Here is a 19,549-nt window from a genome sequence, read left to right on the forward strand (position 1 = left end):
ACTCACCCTCATGCCGTTCCACACCCGTAAGACCTTAATCTTTGCTGGGGTTAAATTGGAGTAAATTAATCTTTGGAACACAAATTAAGATATTTTTGTTGAAATCCGATGACTCAGTGAGGCCTCCATAGCCAGCAATGACATTTCCTCTCTCAAGATCCATTAATGTACTAAAAACATATTTAAATCAGTTCATGTGAATACAATGGTTCAATATTAATGTTATAAAGTGACGAGAATATTTTTGGTGCACCAAAAAAAAACAATTTGATGTGACTTATATATTCTCGTCGCTTTATAATATTAATATTGAACCACTGTACTCACATGAACTGATTTTACCTTTATGGATCTTAAGAGAGGAAATGTCATTACTCCCTATGCAGGCCTCACGGAGCCATCGGATTTCAACAAAAATATCTTAATTTTTGTTCTGAAGATTAACGAAGGTCTTACAGGTGTGGAACGGCATGGGTAAGTAATAAATGACATAATTTTCATTTTAACTTGCAGCTACTAACAGTGACGAAATATGTTGTTTTGGCAGAAATGTATTTATTAAAAATGTTGCTATTATTAATTACATAAAATTTTGCAGAATATAAATCACTTTTATAGAGACTGTTTTCAAATTTTGTTCATGTGTTTACATTATTTTTATTACAAATTCTATAGTTTATTATTATTATTTATTTATATTAGAAACCAATAAAGAGAACATCCAATAAAGCACAGACCTACAACACAGTCATTATACAGAATAATGAATATTAATATATGAGCAATGAGAAAAATGACAACAAACTCCTAAGCACAAGGGAGAAATGCGGAAGAACATTTAGAAGGTCTAATAATATTTTCATTACGTTTATGAGCACTACAGTCTCATGATAAATGACACGCCAGTTAACACAAAGAATAAAGGCATAGTAACTTTTTATATCCATTCTTCTTTGAATTTTCGGTATAAATCATTGTCTTTTGTGTATCAGAATAATCCATCATGTCACGTTCAGATACACCACTGTATCAGTTTAGATATTTGCACATATATTTCATTTGAAGAAGACATGAAATATGTGTGCATACACCATGCTGGTTAATGCAGGAGAGTATGTGAAATACTTCTATAAACTACTTCTATAACTTTAAACATGCATACTTCAGTCTGTAAATGATCTATGATCCACATAGTGAGTGTTGTTAAAGGGTTAGTTTACCCAAAAATGAAAATTCTGTAATTTATTATACACCCTCATGTTGTTCCACATCCTTAAGACATTTGTTCATCTTCAGAACACAAATTAAGATCTTTTTGATGAAGTCTGAGAGGTTTCTGTCCCTCCATAGAGATCCAATGCAACTACCACTCCAAGGTCCAGAAAGGTTGGAATGACATCATTAAAGTACTCCGTGTAGCTTCAGTGGCTTAAACTCAATTTTATGAAGAGACATGAGTGCTTTGTTTGTGCAAAAAATAAACAAACAAACAAACAAAAAACATAATTTACCACTTTATCTACAAAATAATATTATCCAAGGCATGTTCACGCAACAATGTCAGCTCTTGCTTGAACACTCGAGTGATGCTCTCGTGAACACTTGAGCATGTGCGTTGAGCTGATGCACAAGTCTGAACACAAAACACATGCGTTGTGATGCTCTCGTGGACATTCGCACGTGTTGAGTTGACGTGCGAGTCTGAACACAACATGCATGCATCATGATGCTCTCGTGAACACTCGCGAGTCTGAACACAACACGCATGCGTCGTTGGTTAAACCACTGGAGTCACATGGAGTACTTTAATGATGTCATTCCTACCTTTCTGGACCTTGGAGTGGTAGTTGCGTTGGATCTCTATGGAAGGACAGAAACTTCTCAGACTACATCAAAAAGATCTTAATTTGTGTTCAAAAGATGAACAAAGGTCTTACGGATGTGGAACGACACGAGGGTGAGTAATAAATGACAGAATTTTCATTTTTGGGTGAACTAACCCTTTAAACTCATATGAATTCTCCTCTGTAATGCAATCTCATGTGGACATATTTTTCATTTGTGCTGGTGGACAAAAGCAAAACAAACCGTCTGCACCAAAACTTCAGCTCTGGTCGCATCGCAGGAAAACACATTTTTGTATTGTAGTACTGAGGAAATGAACACCTACGACCCATGTCTCTGAATGACAACAATAGGCAATGAGACAAAAGCAACAGAAGTGATGCTTCCTCATGCATAATACTGCAATTATAATCTCATGCATACAACGGCGCAGTGATTGGATTGAACAAGCTCTTTCTAATGAAAAAATGCAGAAAAGCGCTCAGAACTGGGTGGTGTAGATTTGGGCCTCTCCCGCCCCTGCAGCCTATCTATCACACACTCTGAGGCCCGAATCTTCGTCAGATTCTGTGACGAAGCTTCGACTTTGCTTTTAAAACCAGAAGTACGAAATTGACCAATTTCCACTTATTGATAAACTTTATGATTAAACTTAATGTTTTCAGTGGCATGCAACCTGTACATATCTGTTTACAATCTCTTTAAAAATGTGTTCTGGGGTTTCATGACCCTTTAGGGAAAATATATATATTTTTTCTCTTTAGGTTTTATTAACTTCTAATAGTTCTAATGAATTAGGTTTTAACTCTTTAAAAAAGTTATTGTTTTTAAAGGGGTAGTTCAACCCAAAATCTCATAATTTATTTACCCTAATGTCATTCCAAACCTGAATGACTTTCTTTCTTTGTAACATGAATGAAAATCTTTTTTTTTTTTTTTTTTTTTTTTCCCATCCATACAATACTAGCCAAGAGTAACCTAACCAAAATGGTTTGGTTGCTAACATTTTTCAAAATATCTTCTTTTGTGTTTCACAGAAGAGAGAAATTCATACAGGTTTGGAACGACATGAAGGTGAGTAAATAATGACAGAATTTAATAGCAGTAAATTTACTTTACAGCATCCTAGCTCAAAATCAATGCTTTACGGTCAAGTGCATTTCTATGTGACAAAAGTGCAGTATTAAATTTGTTAACTGCATTTGTAGTAAATTCAATAATATCGATCATTATTTTGTCCCTGTCCTAGTTTTATTTATTCATTTACTCCAATTTAACCCCAGCAAAAACATTTGCGGAGGAACTCATGGGCCGCATGGGCTGGGTTTGTCCAGGGATGAATTTTAGCCCCAGTACAGCCCTGGTGATCTGAACCATATATTTTCATACTTTTCAAAATATTTATGAAGTAGACATCCTATTCAGAAGTTTAGGCAGTAATGGTAATATTTGATTTGAATTCAATCTGTAAAACCCATATAAAAAAAAAAAAACATGGAAAGAATCAGAGCATGTTATAGTGTGGCACCATACCCCAAATGAAGAATCTATTACTATTTATCTATTGCTCTGTCATTTATTTTGAAAATCAGTCACCAAATATGAAAACTAGAGTCTGATCCTTTCAAAGGCTATATAGTTTGTCAAGATTACTTTAGGTTTAGACTAAGATATTATTGTTATAAATGTATAATTGTACAGTGCTCAGAATAAATGAGTACACCCCCTTTGAAAAGTAACATTTTAAACAATATCTCAATGAAACACAAAAACAATTTCCAAAATGTTGACAAGACTAAGTTTTATATAACATAACTTATAACATGAGAGAACAAAATTTTCAGTTTTACTCAGATTAGGGTGATGCAAAAATGAGTACACCCCACTGAAAGTCTCTGGAGCAAAGCTACATTTTAGACTACAAATGTCTAATTAACAAGAATTCAACCACAGGTGAGTCTAATTATTCATTACACAGGTGTCCAGCAGACAGTTGACAATAAAAGGGTGTTAAAACCCCTTCCCATTTCATTCTGTCAGCAATGGCACCACATGGAAGAGAAATGTCACCAGATCTGAGAAAGAAGATAATTTCTTTACACCAGAAAGATGAAGGGCCCATGCTGACAAAGATAAAGACTACTAGGACTCTATACTCTTGAGTGATGAGACCAAGATAAATGTTTTTGGAACTGATGGCTTCAAAACTGTATGACGTCGCAAAGGTGAGGAATACAAAGAAAAATGCATGGTGCCTACAGTGAAACATGGTGGTGGCAGTGTCCTCATGTGGGGCTGCATGAGTGCTGCTGGTGTCGGGAAACTGCATTTTATTGATGGCATCATGAATTCACAGATGTACTGAAAGAGAAGATGCTACCATCACTCCGTGCCCTTGGTCGTCGTGCACTTTTCCAGCATGACAATGGTCCTAAACACATATCTAAGGCCATTGTTGGATTTCTGAAGAAGAACAAGGTGAAAGTGATTCAGTGGCCAAGTATGTCTCCTGATCTGAACCCAATTGAACACCCATGGGGAATTCTGAAGAGTTAAGTTGAGCATCACTCTCCATCCACCATCCAGTCTCTAAAAGAGCTCATTCTTGAAGAATGGAAAAAAGATAGATGTTGCAAAATGTTGCCAACTTGTTCATTCCATGCCTAGAAGAATTGGTGCTGTCATTAAAAATCATGGAGGCCATACAAACTACTAGATGTAGTAGTTTTTGTTGTGGGGTGTTCTCATTTTTGCATCACCCTAATTTGAGTAAAACTGAAAAATGTGTAATCTAAGTTATATTATTAACCTTACTTTCATGTTATAAGTTAAACAGATGCTATATTAAACTTAGTCTTGTCAACATTTTGGAAATTGTTTTTGTGTTCATTGAGATATTGTTTAAAATGTTACTTTTCAAAGGGGGTGTACTCATTTATGCTGAGCACTGTAAATGTCCAATGGGTGTCGGGGAGGGGCAGTCTTAAAAATAGTGGTTATACATTTTTTTATAAATCATAAATTCAGATATTTATTCTCAGTAATGTGTGAAAAGTATTGATATTAAAAGTTAATTATTTGTACCTGATGTATGTTTTTTTTTTTTTTTTTTTTTTTTTTTATAGTGTGATTTTTGGGGAATTGTATAGAGTCCAATTATGGCCAATTTGACCTGGACCATACAGGCTGTAACCAGAATTCAAACAGTGCATGAAGGTTAAATAAGATTATGGAAGTAAAATGGATTGATTTATACTACTGGTCAAAAGTTTGGAATAATTACTTCTTTTTTTTCTTTCTTTTTTTTTTTTTTAAAGAAATCATCTCTTTTTATTGTTAATTAATCAGTTAACATTTTGTCATTTTGATGTTATCAGAAGTGGTGAAAAATTATGCCTTTTTTGTGTTTGTGTAAAATCAAGCAATGTCTGAAATTTGTTATAATTCAACAATTGTATAGATTTGTGTATATATGTACAGAAATATCAACAAAAAGCTTCACTGTTAAAAACTTATTTTCTTGGTCAACACCCATATCACTTTTATTGTTAATATTATTAACCCATATCACGTTACATTTATGTGAATGCTAATATGCAATTTCTCAAAAAGGCATTCAGGTTCACTCAGCTTCCTGACATGGCTCTAGAGTCTCCTCCACCCCCCATCCCACCAAGGACAGGCCCTCCACCTGAGTCCTCACTGCGACGGTCAGAACACACACACACACACTTGGGCCTTGTTATGCCTTTTTTTTCTTCTCATGGCAGACTAGGTGCATAAGTTTATTCAGCATTTATTTTTGTTCCATCATTTACACATCGTTTCAAACCCAACTGAGTCTGTCTTCCGTGGGACACAGTAGGAGATGTTCACAAGTCAAACAATTAAAGTAAATGTGGATAGGGCTATCAAGCTCCAAAAATGACAAAAGTATGTACGACTATATAAGTATGTGTGCTATATAAGTCTTCTGATAGCTTGTCATTATTAAGTAGTTATGCTCTGAAAACTAGAGCTTCCTTTTTTTTTATTAATAATAATAATAATAATAATAATGTTTGGGTATATTCTTAATCTTATTAACTCTTTTAACCTGGTCCAGTGGGTAAAAGACTCGACTCATATACAGGGCCATACTTTGGACCTTGTTCTTTCACATGGGTTTGCCATCTCTGATATTAGTGTGTCTGATTCCCTGATATCGGATCATAAGGCGATTTTATTTTCTCTGTCTCTTCCTGATCTTTCTTATATCACTACGAAATATACAACATAGTCTCTTCTTCTTTTTAGTTTAGTGCTAATTTTAATCAGTGTTTTATGGATTCTGCATCTGGACTCACTGCTACCTGACTTCGATGTGAACCAACATCTTAGTCTATTAGATTCCACTTGGCTAGATATATTAAATGCCACTGCTCCTCTCAAGCCTTACAAGCCCAAACGTAAATCTGCACTGTGGCAAAATTCTGAGACTTGACTTCTATGACAAGCATGTAGAAAGGCTGAGCGTAAATGAAAAAAAGACAAATTACAGATATCGTTTCAACTGTTCAAAGACTGTTTATCAGCCTATCAGAGTGCGGCTAAGTCCGCAAAAGCTATATACTTTTCAAATTTAATTTTAAAAAACCATTCCAGACCCAAGGTTTTATTTTCAGTTATTGATTCTGTTGTAAATCCTCCAGTCAATACAATGTCTGCTGCTTCTAATGCTCTATGTGAAAGCTTCCTGAGATATTTTAATGACAAAATCTCTCATTTAAGACCCAATGTAAGCTTTTTTCATAGTGAACCTCCTATCCCTTTGCTGCATCCTGCTTCCTGGGATCTTTTTGAACCTTTGAATCTCGCTACAGGTACTTAAAGACACCATCGCTATTCTTAAACCCACCTTTTGTTCTTATGACATCATACACCCTAGATTCTTAAAATTACTTGTTGACTCTATTTGACTGGGTTTGGTGTCTTTTCTTAATAAGTCTCTCTCTACTGGCTCTGTTCCTGATAATCTTAAAGTGGCTACTGTCACTCCCTTGCTCAAGAAGCCCTCACTGGATCCTTCTGTGTTGAAAAACTTTCGTCCAATCTCTGTTTTACCATTTATCTCCAAGGTTTTGGAAAAAATTGTATTTGCTCAACTTCAGTCTTTTCTAAATTGTAATTGTATCTCTGAGATTTTCCAGTTAAATCTGCTTATAGGACAGAATTTGCTAAACGACATTCTTTTAGCTACTGATTCTGGTGACTCCGTGGTTCTTGTTCTTTTAGATTTAACTGCAGCATTTGATACACCACACCACACTTATTGCTAGATTAAAGTCATGTGTGGGGATAAAAGGTACTGTCCTCAAGTGGTTTCAGTCTTATTTATCTAATAGAAAGTTTTTGGTCAAGATAGGTAACTTTTTCTCTTCTGTTGCCCACCTCACCTGTGGCCTCCCACAAGGCTCCATCCTGACTCCCTCTCTTTTCTCATTGTACATGTTACCCTTGGGTTCTATTTTAAGAAGGCAAGGTGTATCCTTACTTTTATGCTTTTATGCTGACAACACCCAAATATATTTACCTATCAAGAGAAATGATCCGTCTTCTTTAACATCTCTTCTATTGTGCTTAGATGAGGTTAAATCTTGGCTTGCTCGACATTTTTTATCTTTAAATGAAGATGTGATAGTCTTCGGATAGTCTTCGGCCCCACTGACAATTTTTAGACCTCCAGCATCGATTTGTAGAGCTTATCTGCCTTTAGATCTATGCATGTGCGAAATTTGGGTGTCCTTTTAGATGAGCCTTTGAAACTTGACAAACAAATATCTTCGGTAACTGGATCTAGTTTTTTCAAAAATCAAACACTTCCTCACAGACAAAACTCTTGAGATGGCTGTTCATGCTTTTATCACTTCTCGCTTGGACTACTGCAACTCATTGTATTGTGGTATTCCCAAGTCTCAAACTGGTCCAAAATGCTGCTGCTAGATTTATTCACAAAAGTCGGAAATATGATCACATCATTCCAATTCTGATAGATCTTCATTGGCTACCTATTCAGTACAGAATTTATTTTAAGATTATTTTATTTGTATTTAAATCTCATACATAACCAAGCTCCTATACTTATCTGAATTGCTGTATCACTATGCCCCTTCCAGAAGCTTATGATCAAGTGACCGAAACCTCCTTCTAGTACCACACTCAAGACTCAAATGTAGAGCTTATCGAGCATTTTCTGTGGTTGGGCCACGGTTATGGAATAACCTGCCCTTAGAGATAAGAGTTGCACCTTCCCTGACAATTTTTAAGTCTCTCTTAAAAATGTATCTGTTCTCTCTGGCAAATTAATATCTTTTGCACATTATTTTATTTGATTTCATTTATTTATTTATTTCTGTTTCTTTTTGTCAATATCTGTGTATATTTTTTAAGGTTTGTATTTAGATGTTTTGTACCGCACTTTGTCGTCAGTCTTGTGGCTGTTTTTAAATGTGCTTCATAAATAAATTAAACTTGAAACTTGATATTCAAACATACAGCATCATCTCAAAAAACATCATGCCAAGTTTGCTGTCACTGTTGTAACCAATCGCACTGTGCCAAGTTTGATTAATGACTTACTGTAAATTTTGGTTTGTTCCTCATGCAAAGTTCTTGCAGGGCTCTAGACTAACATTTGAGAACTGTGAATATCTAATCTCACACTGCGCTGTCTTTTAGGGTGATCTGATAAATGGTCCATTCAATATGGTTCAAACAAATAGCGCTGTTTTGTTCCACTTTTGGTGGAACCATTTAGTCACAGTCTAGAGCAGTGGATCTAAACCCTTTTGACTTCAAGGTCCTCCCATTGTCCACAACAACATTTGAAGCCCCCAGATGATGACAGATGGCATGTAGCAGATTGTGTAAAACAGGTTCTTCAGTAAAGTTTTGATCATATTAATAATTTAGGGGCCTTAGAAATTTGTGTATCAAATATTATACAGTAGGCTTTATAGGGTTAATTGTGCTTATTATTTTTTTGGAGCTTGATGGTATCAATAGCCATTCACTTTCATTGTTTGGAAAAAGCAGCCAGGAAATTATTCTTATTACATTTCAACAGATTCTTATTACATTTCAACAGAAAGCCATGTGGGTTTGGAACAACAAGAGGGTAATAATGAATTATTTTGGGGTGAGCTATTCATATACTCATGCATAGCCAGGTAGATTAATAATATTCAGGTTTATTTCAGTACTAAAGTCAAATGTGTATTTTAAATTGTGAATCATTTTGATAAAGTCAGTCATATAACGCATGGTAATTCTCTCTGTATAAAGGCAGCAGATTTTGACTTTTGACTTTGATCGTAAATCAACACTGTCACCCGGTGGTAAAACCATGTCAATGCATGTATGAAATTGTTACTCTGTTCTTCAGGTCATCTTCTGATCTTGGTCCAAAGGGTCATTGCTCTGAGTTGTCAATGTCCAGTCAGCATGAAAGCACCCCCTACATGCCAAACAGCAGAGCGCCACTCCCACTTGTCACTACTGAGCCCATTCCCGACCACTCAGGTTAGTGTGTGTTTCTATTGTTTTTCTATGGTTTACAAACAATAATGTTATAATGACCTCACTCTCAAAGGCCTTCTCACCTCACAGCCAGCAGAATTTCAGCTATGTATGTCCATGAACATTGATGGATTCCTGTATTATACTTCCGTATATATGAGAAATCTTTTTTGTTATAGTACCATATTTATTATTTTCAACATACATCCAGCAAACGAGAACTTCAGCATGTAATAGTTATTCAGAGTGTAGTTATTCTTATATTTATAGTCAAGGAAGTTTAACAAAGAGAGTTGAAGAGAGTTGGGCTGTTACTTTTTAAATCATTTGACTTGGCTGATGATATACTGTAATGTAAAACATAAGAAACTTACATTGAAGGAGGGACTGAAGCCATATCTAGAGAAGCATATCATACATTTTTGAGTGGGCTATTTTGACTTCAATTAGCAGAAAAATCACATAGCAACCACTCAGAACACCTTAGCAACTTCTTTAGCATCATGGCCATGAATATGGCACTGGCAAACACTACTCATTTCCTTCAGAATATGTAAAAATTAGTTAATCTTATCATGCTTAATAATAGCATGTATTTGTTTAAATTCTTTCTCTTTTTTGTCACAGGAAATCCTATGACAGCAGTGTACTCCATCCCAGCCACTCGTCCAGGATGCACAGGATATTTTATCTCCACACCACCCTCCTCTTATCACAGCCCGTCCTGGATGTCTTACCCCCCTGAACCCGAGGATGTGCCTCCTCAGTGGGCCGAATCGGTAAGAATGCATTTATCATATTTATTTATTGGTTCTCTATCAGTTGTCCAATTCTGCTTCAAACTGGGTTGCATCCCAAGACCCCAGTGTTACAGTGCATGCACCACTAATACAATTTAATGTGGAGTAAACCTCATGGACTGCAACCAAGAGAAGCAGAACTGGTCTGTCACATGTGCCTCTATACATTGTTCTGAATTTGGGGAACATTCTGTCTGATCATGTGACCTGCCCTTGGGTGCAAGGATTGTCCTTCTTATCCCTGTTTGTGTGTGCCTGCATTCACACAGTGTCTTTTTGCAGAACCAGTGTCATTTAGAAACCATTTGCTGAACTGAATTTATCGCTGACGTTGAGTGGAAACAACAAATTCCCGGGGTAGTTGAGCACATTTCTTCAAATGAACACTTTTCTTTTTCTTTCTTTCCTGTGTCACAAGCAGGGTTGTGTGCCATTCAGAACTGAAATAACTTTAAAAAAATTGAATTGAATTGAATTGAAGTAGCAAAAAAGATTCAGAATTTAAGGAAGCAGAATTAAAAAGAAATTAAATTTAATTATATTCAAATAACCTATAGATATACAGTAGCTGTGTTCATATCCTGATATGAACAAGCTCTATCTATATGTGATATGATATATTCAGATTTTCTACTTTTACACAACAGGGGCAAGACTCAGAAACCATTCTTAAGAGTTAAATTCTTTCTAACTGCTATTTTCTTATTACTTTTTCTTAAAACTTAATAAGAATTCAGGTTATTAAAAATAATTCTCTTCACTCTTTCCCCACCATTGATGGAATTTTCTGTCATTTATGACACAACGCTTCCCCAGCATTGGCAGAATTTTCTGTCTATCTGTGTTTTCACTGTTATACAGTAGGGGACACTATTATGCATCTTCTGAAAAAGTACCCAACGTCTCAGTTATGTATGTGTAACCAGTCTGTGGAGTCTCAAGCGAGATCGACACAGAGCAGGTCCTACTTTCTGGCCATTTGGGGCGAGTATACGGGAGGACACGGGCTCTACACTGAGATTATAAAATCTCACAAATGTGTTAGGTGTTGCCCAGTCTGCAGCTCTACAAATGTCTGTTAGCCAGGCGCCATGCGCCAACGCCTAGGAGGAAGCAACACTCCTGATTGAGTGTGATTTCACCCTTCGGGGCATGGCTATATGGTAAACCAAGGCTATAGCATCCACTATCCAGTGGGATAACCTCTGGTTGGAGACCTTTCCCTTCTGCTGGCCTCCGTAACAGACAAAGGCACACTGAAAATGCCTGTAGGTCCATGACCTTCTTAACAGAGGCCAAAGCTGAGAGCAATGGCTCAAAGGGTACTCTCTGCAGTACTGATAGCACCACTACAAGATCCCAAGAGGGCAACTGTTGAGGGCGAGGCAGATTAACCCTTTAGAACCTGAAGCTAAAATAGTCCATCTTCACATATTATGTTTTTTTTTTTTTTTTATTATTATAAAATTGTCACACAAAGAGTCTTCAAGTGCAAGGCGTCATTTTTTTCAGAAAACAAATGGCTTTCAATATATTACAGTTATTGACCATTAATATGTATGCTGAGTTTGTAAATAGAATTTAAATAGACACAATAAAGAAAATGATGATAGAAAGAATCTAACACTTCAAACTTAAAAATTCAGCTATATTTCATATATACAAGTCTTTTTGTGACACTGGGTTGCACAGTTTTCATTCAGGAGACTTTTTTTTTTCCATATACGCACACATATACATATGTACATATGTATATATATATATATATATATATATATATATATATATATATATATATATATATGCATGCATACATTTACACACATGGACACATTACACAGATGCACACACCAAATGCGAAAGAGTCTCGCTTAGCCTCCTCCCAAGTCTTATCAAAAATCAGACCAATCGCCTGTGTACTCCATCATGTTTTTGTTTGTTTCTTCTATGATTTATGTGATCCAAAACTCCCTAAACTGCCGCACTCCATATCTCTCTGTTTAAATCCTCCTTCCACCCTTTCTCCCTGAAAGTGGCTGCCATTTGATGACTGAAGGCACGAAATGACTGTAATAACCCATTAATTGCCAAAAATCCCATGTTGTCTATTGTCTGCAGCAATTTGAATTATTACGATAGCGCAAACGGTTGAAGAGTTACGGGGTCCCACTTTACATTAAGTGGCCTTAACTACTATGTACTTACATTTAAATTAATCATTTGATACAATGCACTTATTGTGTACATACATGTTTTTACATTGTACTCACATTTTAAAAACACCTGCATGTAATTACATCTGTAATTAATTTCTGTTATTACATTTATAATTAATAATCCCTTACACCTTACCCCTACCCTTAAACCTACCCATACCACCAAAGCTTTCCCTAACCTTACCCGTATCCCACCTCAATAGCAGCAAAAGTGTTTTGCAATTCAATATGAACCCAATAAGTACATTGTACTTATTTTTTTTTATGTAAGTACATAGTAGTTAAGGCCACTTAATATAAATTGGGACCAGTTACGGTAACATGAAGACAGCTTGGTTGGTTGTCAGCACCGACACATCCGGTTTAAAAGGGTTACGCCTCCTAGCACCTCTCAGGAACCTGATAACCAGGTCATGTTTCCCCACCAGTTTGGAGTCAGGTCATGGTGAGCTGAGATATCAGCCACATAGATCTTTAGGGTGGAAGGAGACAGCCTTCATTCCAACCCCTCTTGAAGGAAGGAGAGCACTGACCCAATCTGGCATTTCCAGGGGTCTTCTTGACGAGAAGAACACCAAGTGACGAAGAGGTTTTACTTCAAATCATAGGCCTGTCTGGTAGATGATGCTCTAGCTGAAGTGATAGTAGCTACCACCTGAGATGGCAAGGTACTGAAACCTTCCGCGTCCCGTCCAGAACCCACACATGCAGGTTTCAAAGATCCAGACGCAGGTGCCAGAGGGTGCCCTCTTTCAGAGAAAGAAGGTCCATTCTCAGAGAAATTGGCCATGGAGGGGCTGTCGCGAGGAGTAGGAGTTTGGAGAACCAGGTCCAGTTGGGCCAATAGGGTGCAACCAAGAGGAAATGCTCCTTGTCCTCCCTTATCTCACTGTTGTTAGTTTGTGCGAGAAGGCTCACTGGGGGAAACACATACTTGCGCAGACCACACAGCCAGCTGTGTGCCAGTGCATTCATGCCGAGGGTCCCCTTGGTCAGGGAGTAAAACAACCAGCAGTGGGAAGTGTCTGGAGAGGCAAACAGGTCTACCTGTCCATCTCCGAAGTGTTCCCAGATCAGCTGGACCGTTTGGGGATGGATTCTCCATTCTCCGGGGCATGAGCACTGCCGTGAGAACTCATTGGCTGCACAGTTGAGCTTGCCTGGATTTCTGACTCCACAAGAGGAGATGGCGAGCGAGTTGCAACATGTGGCGGGAGGGTAGACCACCATGTCGCATGCATCCTTGCCCACCATCGTAGCATGAACACCCTGAAACCTAGGTGGATGCCAGGCAAATTGAATTGCACAGCCGAGCCTGAACGTTCGAATGAGCCAGCGGGACGGACTGGGGAGCTCTAGCCAGGCCCCCAGAAACCGAACCAGCAGGGTCAGAGGAACTACAGGCATACTTGCTGTGGGTCAGCGAGGTGGAAAAGTTGGCCCTGACATGGGAGGCGCAGCGTCCCTTGGTGAGGGCAGGGTCTGGTTCCACGGATTGTCAGAGGTGGTGTGAGAAAGCATATCATTCTCTTAAGGCTGCCTCGGTCTGAGAGCTAGCGACAGGAAATGAGGGAGACAAGAGCAGCGAGGTGTCACGTCGCCAACTTGGGACCCAGAGAATCTACATATTAGGGAATAAATAGGCATAATTAGTCAACACTAATGATTTAATTGTTTATGTTTTGTTGAAATAACCTGAACTAATGAAGGTCGTCGTGGACTAATGAACTTCCTCTGTTATGTGACAATGTTGAATTTCTTTAAATGGCATTTCAGTCATTTCCTCTTCCTCTGGGCTGGCCAATTAAATTCAAATTTACACTTGACAGCTACAAAGGAGTCAATTCTTTAATTCTGAATTATGCCCAACCCTGGTGACAATGTGACCCTTATTCAGAGTGTTTATGATTTCATAACTTTTAGTTTAATGAAAAGTATCAAATCACACAATTCAAACTTGTTTGAATGGAGTATCACTAATATTACTCATATTAGTAGATCCTTATTTCCCTTATCACTTTTTATTTCCCTTATCGTGAGTGTCTTCCTTGTGCATTTGTCTATTGGTTCTCTTTTTAAGTGTAAAGTTTGGTCAACTGCAGCACAGCTCAAGACTCAATAAAAATAACAATACACCCTTGCTTACTGGTTTTAGCATAGGCCTTGTTGAATGTTATTTGTTTTCTATTTCAGATGCCCTTACCAGGCTACGCAGAGGCCTTTCCTCACCCTCACTATCCTCAGGGCAGCCCTCTCCTGTGGCACCACCGCCAGACCACTCAGGGTGGTCCAGACCAACCGCCCTCTTCCTCCACTGCAGCATCCCAGCAGAGTCTAGCAGAGCCTGGAGATCTGATCAGCCCTGACACCCCCCTCAGCAGCCTTTCCACTTCAGCCCTGGTCAAAGCCATCCGTGATGAGGTGGCCAAACTTGCCAAGAAACAAGCAGACATGTTTGAGTTCCAGGTGTAGAACTTTCCAGTGGATTCATGGACCAGCTGCATTGATATATGTATAACTTCTGTAAAAATTAGACTTCTAATTTCACTGGACGTAATCATATTTCCCTGGATACTTTTTTTTTTTCTTCAATGAAATGCCTGTCTGTTTTCAATACAGGTTTTGTGTGGTTCTCTTTGCCATTGTACTATAACATTAATGTGTAATTGCATTTTTTTTTTCTTTATTGTAGTATAACATTAATATGTAATTAAATATTTTATTTAATCAGACAATATGAAAATTCAAACTGTTTTCCCATTTTAGCAATGTTAGGTTTAATTATGAAACCTGACATGGTAATTAAATGGATGGTTTACCCAAAAAATCTAAATATTTTAATACTCATTATTTTTGTCCATGAAACCAAAATTGTCCAGCTTCAAAAAGTCCATAAAGACATTCTAAAAGTAATCCATATGAATCTAGCGGTCTTCTGAAAAGATATGATCAATTTATGTGATTTAATTTAGTTTTTTATTTACATGAAATACATACATAGAGCACATCAAATATTGTCAACAGGAGAACAAAATATATATATATATATATTTTTTTTTTTTCCCCCTCGGGAATCAAGCAAGTATGACTGGCAAAAATGATGAGAGATTATTAACATCTTAATTTGTGTTCCGAAGATAAACGGAAGTTGTATGGGTTTGGAATAATATGAAGATGTGTAAAGGATGAAAGATTTTTCATTCTGGGGTGAACTATCCCTTTAAACCAGAAACAAACTGACACAACAAATTACAACAAGTAGAACAAACCAGTTTGCAACAAAGTCATTTTCAAGGCTCAGAACCTTAATGGCACTTTATTTATTTATTTTCTTGTATAATTATTTGGAACACATTGCCACCATTGGGAGCAGTGTTGTCTTGAGATTGTCTACACTGGAAGTGTCAAATTTGCATGTCATCTGTTTAAAACTTTATGGAAATTCACTGGTAAAAAAAAAAAAAAAAAAAACCTATTATTATTTTATATTATTATTATTACATTTGCATTTTTGCAAGTGTAAGTGTTTTTCTATGGTTAAAAATGTAATGGTCAGAAATTATATAATTAAAAAATATAATACAATATACTAACATAAAGATATAGGAAAATATAACATTTAATACAAAAAACATAATTCACAAGTGATATTTGTACAGAAAGGAAAATATTGGGCCTGCAGTATAGCTCTGCAACATATCAAAAATCTAAACTAAGTCAACTCAAAGTGATGTGCCACATTGGACACTTCCCATGTAGACACCTTTGTGAGGACCTTTGTCAGGGTAGAGACCATATTTAACTTGAAACAAACAAAAATGAGGGAATAAAGAGACAGAAATATAGTCGTTTTAAAATATATACTGTGTTGATCAAAATAATGAAAATATTATGCACAAAAAACTTCAGAAATCTATGTAAAAATTAGATGTGAACTATACCTACCTACTGAGTGGTTTGTGCATCTGTGCCTGTTCAGACAGGGCCAGCAGGACCTCTTGAGGACACTCTCAGAATCAGTAGCAGCACCTCTGACTTCACAGTCTCATTTTTATTCCACAAACATGACGTCTACCCTGACTAAGGCCCACAGCAAAAATCGTTTTTATCATTTTTACTTTAAAGAGCTTAATCTATTTACATAATCATCAAATGTGTTATGCTTTAATAACTTTAGATATAACAATATACCATTAAAATTGCTGTCAAAGGTGCTATTGTGGGTGTACTACATCATGATAATCACATTATTTATTTATTTTATTTTATTTATTTTTTTTCATTTAACTCGTTTTTTGGACATAAGGGCTTACTTTAATGTAAAAAACTGCATTTGAAGTAGACACACCTGTCTTATATTCATATGCTGACACAATTTATTTCCTTTAAAGAAACTTTTTACCAGTTTATGAGTCAGATATGCATAGATCAAAATTCCACTTAAATTCCACGTAATTGATTTGACTGCAACTCTGACACGCACTTTACTCATGTCTCTTCTGCATACATGTCTAAAAAATACCCAGAAGTCTGATGATAATCACTGTAACGTCTCAAGAACAATCCAGTATTTTCATTGCCAACATGGGTCTGAACTAGCCCACATCATCTTCCCAAATAAAACTATAAGCAATTAACTATTCATTAGCTTGAGCATGCTGTGTGTAGCCTGAAGTGGCTAAAGAAAACAAGAGTTTTTGACAGTTTTTGTGTATTTATTGTATGTAAATTGAGTTTTATAGGACATACTGTCCCCACAGCTGTATACTATATGTATGCCCTGAAGGGGTGGCAGCAATGCATTATACTTGTACTGTATTACTTACACTCTAATAAGTATGTTTTTTTTTTTTTTTTTTTTTTTTTTTTACCTATAATCCCAACATTATCCCCTAAACTTATCTTCAACTAACAACATTTAAATGTTTAAAAGGTGGTACTTTTTGTTACATACAAAACATTGTAATGTCTTCATAAAAAAGTTTTCTTTTAAATATCAATTTGAATATTTTAGATTATTTTCTCATTGAATATAGTTTTCACCCACCCCATATCTGTTCGGAGGCAGCTTCTTAATATACAGTTTACTTACATTCTGAAACATTGTTTAAATCATATGATAAACAGTGAAAACTTTGATGGCTATAGTCAGTTGCAGGCATTTAAAAAAAAAAAAACAGTAACATCTGGTGGTCACACTCAAATCCTGTGCAAATTTCACTACTGTCAAAGTAAACTTAAAAAAAAAAAGTATTTGCATTTATTTGCATTTATTAATTTAAGTATTATAAAATCAATATGCTGATGTTATTCTGATTTGGAACCATGTATCTAATAAAGCACTATTAAGAATTGTGTTTGAGCCATTTTTGATGAGACATTTTGCAATAAAAAAAATAACAGAATGAATATGATTCTTGTTTATTGAACTCTTTAAACTTGTTGTTCAGTTTTATTTTGTTCCCAGCATCTGTTTCTTTGGTTCAGACTTCAGGAATTATCTGCAGAAAAAGCAGAACATATGTATATATCTAATAATTTGTAATTGTGTGATATGTGGCATAATCTAATATTGATCATTTTAAGGCATTTTAATTTTACAGCGCTGTTGCAAGGTTAAGTTTAAAATGAAATTTCAGACAAAAGTGAACCAATAATAATAATGGAACACTTATGTTATACTTGAAAATGTCTGGAAGTCATTGGATTACATATCTGGCAGGGGTCAGGAATTTATCACATGATTTTTGGTTTTCATGAGAACAAATTTCCCGCTGATCAGTTGTCATGACACCTTGTGGTGGATTTAGTTTATGAAAGTACTTATGATATTCTTTATTTATTTATTTATTTATTTATTTATTTGTATAAGTCCAAAGAAAAATACAGAGGGAGTTTATAATTTGGCTGAAAGTATCCAATCCTTAAAAGGACTATTTTAACCCATAAAATCAGTCATCTGGCTCCAATTGGATAATTTGAATAAGTTTTTAACCAACTTCTGTTTAACCCTAGGAAATATGTCTACATAAGTCAACAAAATCATTATATTTATTAATATTTGTTGAACTTTTTTTTTTTTTTTTTTTTGAAAAGTATGTTTCTAGATTTACAACTTTTCATTGATTCTTGTAAACTGGCTATGAGACAAGCTACACTCGATCAGCTCAATCAGCCTAAAAGCTATGGACTCAAAAAAAAAAAAAAAAAAAAAAAAAAAAAACACATGAGCACTGTTAAAAGCTCATTCTGAGAAAACATAGGGTCATGTTTGTCAGTCAGATTTTTTGGGGTCATTAGATACCCTAGTATTATATTCTTCATGACGTTCATAAGTATTGGATCTTTTAACATTAATGGTTGTCAGGATACAAAGAGATTTGCTTTGTTTAATTAATTACTTTATAAAAATGTTGCTTTCAAGAAATTCATACAAACCAACAGAATGTGGATATGTGATTGGAAGTGTAGGGTAATGTTCTATTGAGCCACATTACTAATACCTCAAAAAGATTACAATGACTTCAGTATTTACTGAAGTAGAGAGTTATCATGTTTTTCACTTTAGAATACTGATCCAAATAATTCCTTCTGAAGGATTTGGTAATAGTTCAGTCATTACTACCATGTTACCATGTAGCAATGTAGACCTTTACTTTAGAATTAATTATACATTATGCATCATTCATGTTAATTATGAACCTGTATATAGAAGTTCTGAGTAGTTCTCTGGGAGGTTAGAAAAAAATGCAGTTACTGATTAGCTAATAGTGAACTACCACATTCAACTGAGCACTATTACTTACTAATTCATTAATCACAGTTTCTTGTTAGTTAACCTGTTGCTTTAAGCCGTGGCTTGTCTGTATGGGCAAAATATAACATAGACCTCTATAAGCTGAATCAATATTAAAAAGTAAATGTGTTCAGCATTCGGCAAAGAATATTTTTTCAGATATTCTTGACTACGGTATGTTTGTCAGAGATCGGCCAGGCCCCATCACCACCCAGTCACAATGATCTCAATCATCAGAATACTAATCACCCTCACCTGTTCTTCATCATGTCATCACCACAGCAGTATAAAAGCACACACTTCACTATAGCACTTTATCTGGTCTCAATCTTGAG

At 35.9% G+C, this 19,549-nt stretch overlaps 1 protein-coding gene across 5 annotated transcripts in view; it reads left to right on the forward strand.

Moving 5' to 3' along the window:
- Positions 1-17,827, forward strand: part of kiaa1549lb (KIAA1549-like b) — a 128,277-nt gene extending 110,450 nt beyond the window's left edge. For 3 of the 5 annotated variants that reach the window (XM_048168608.1, XM_048168607.1, XM_048168606.1), the window contains 4 exons: positions 5,458-5,555; positions 9,269-9,405; positions 10,030-10,181; positions 14,612-17,827. In XM_048168608.1, the coding sequence (XP_048024565.1) occupies positions 5,458-5,555; positions 9,269-9,405; positions 10,030-10,181; positions 14,612-14,890 (666 nt within the window). In that variant the 3' untranslated portion in view covers positions 14,891-17,827. Of the gene's footprint in view, positions 1-2,882; positions 2,920-5,457; positions 5,556-9,268; positions 9,406-10,029; positions 10,182-10,484; positions 10,560-14,611 lie in introns of those variants that run through there. The other 2 variants (XM_048168609.1, XR_007181603.1) reach the window with 2 other exon arrangements.
- The last annotated feature ends 1,722 nt before the right edge of the window (positions 17,828-19,549 follow it).

Source organism: Megalobrama amblycephala, linkage group LG19, assembly GCF_018812025.1.
Source record: "Megalobrama amblycephala isolate DHTTF-2021 linkage group LG19, ASM1881202v1, whole genome shotgun sequence".
In the NCBI taxonomy this organism is placed as follows: Eukaryota; Metazoa; Chordata; class Actinopteri; order Cypriniformes; family Xenocyprididae; genus Megalobrama; species Megalobrama amblycephala.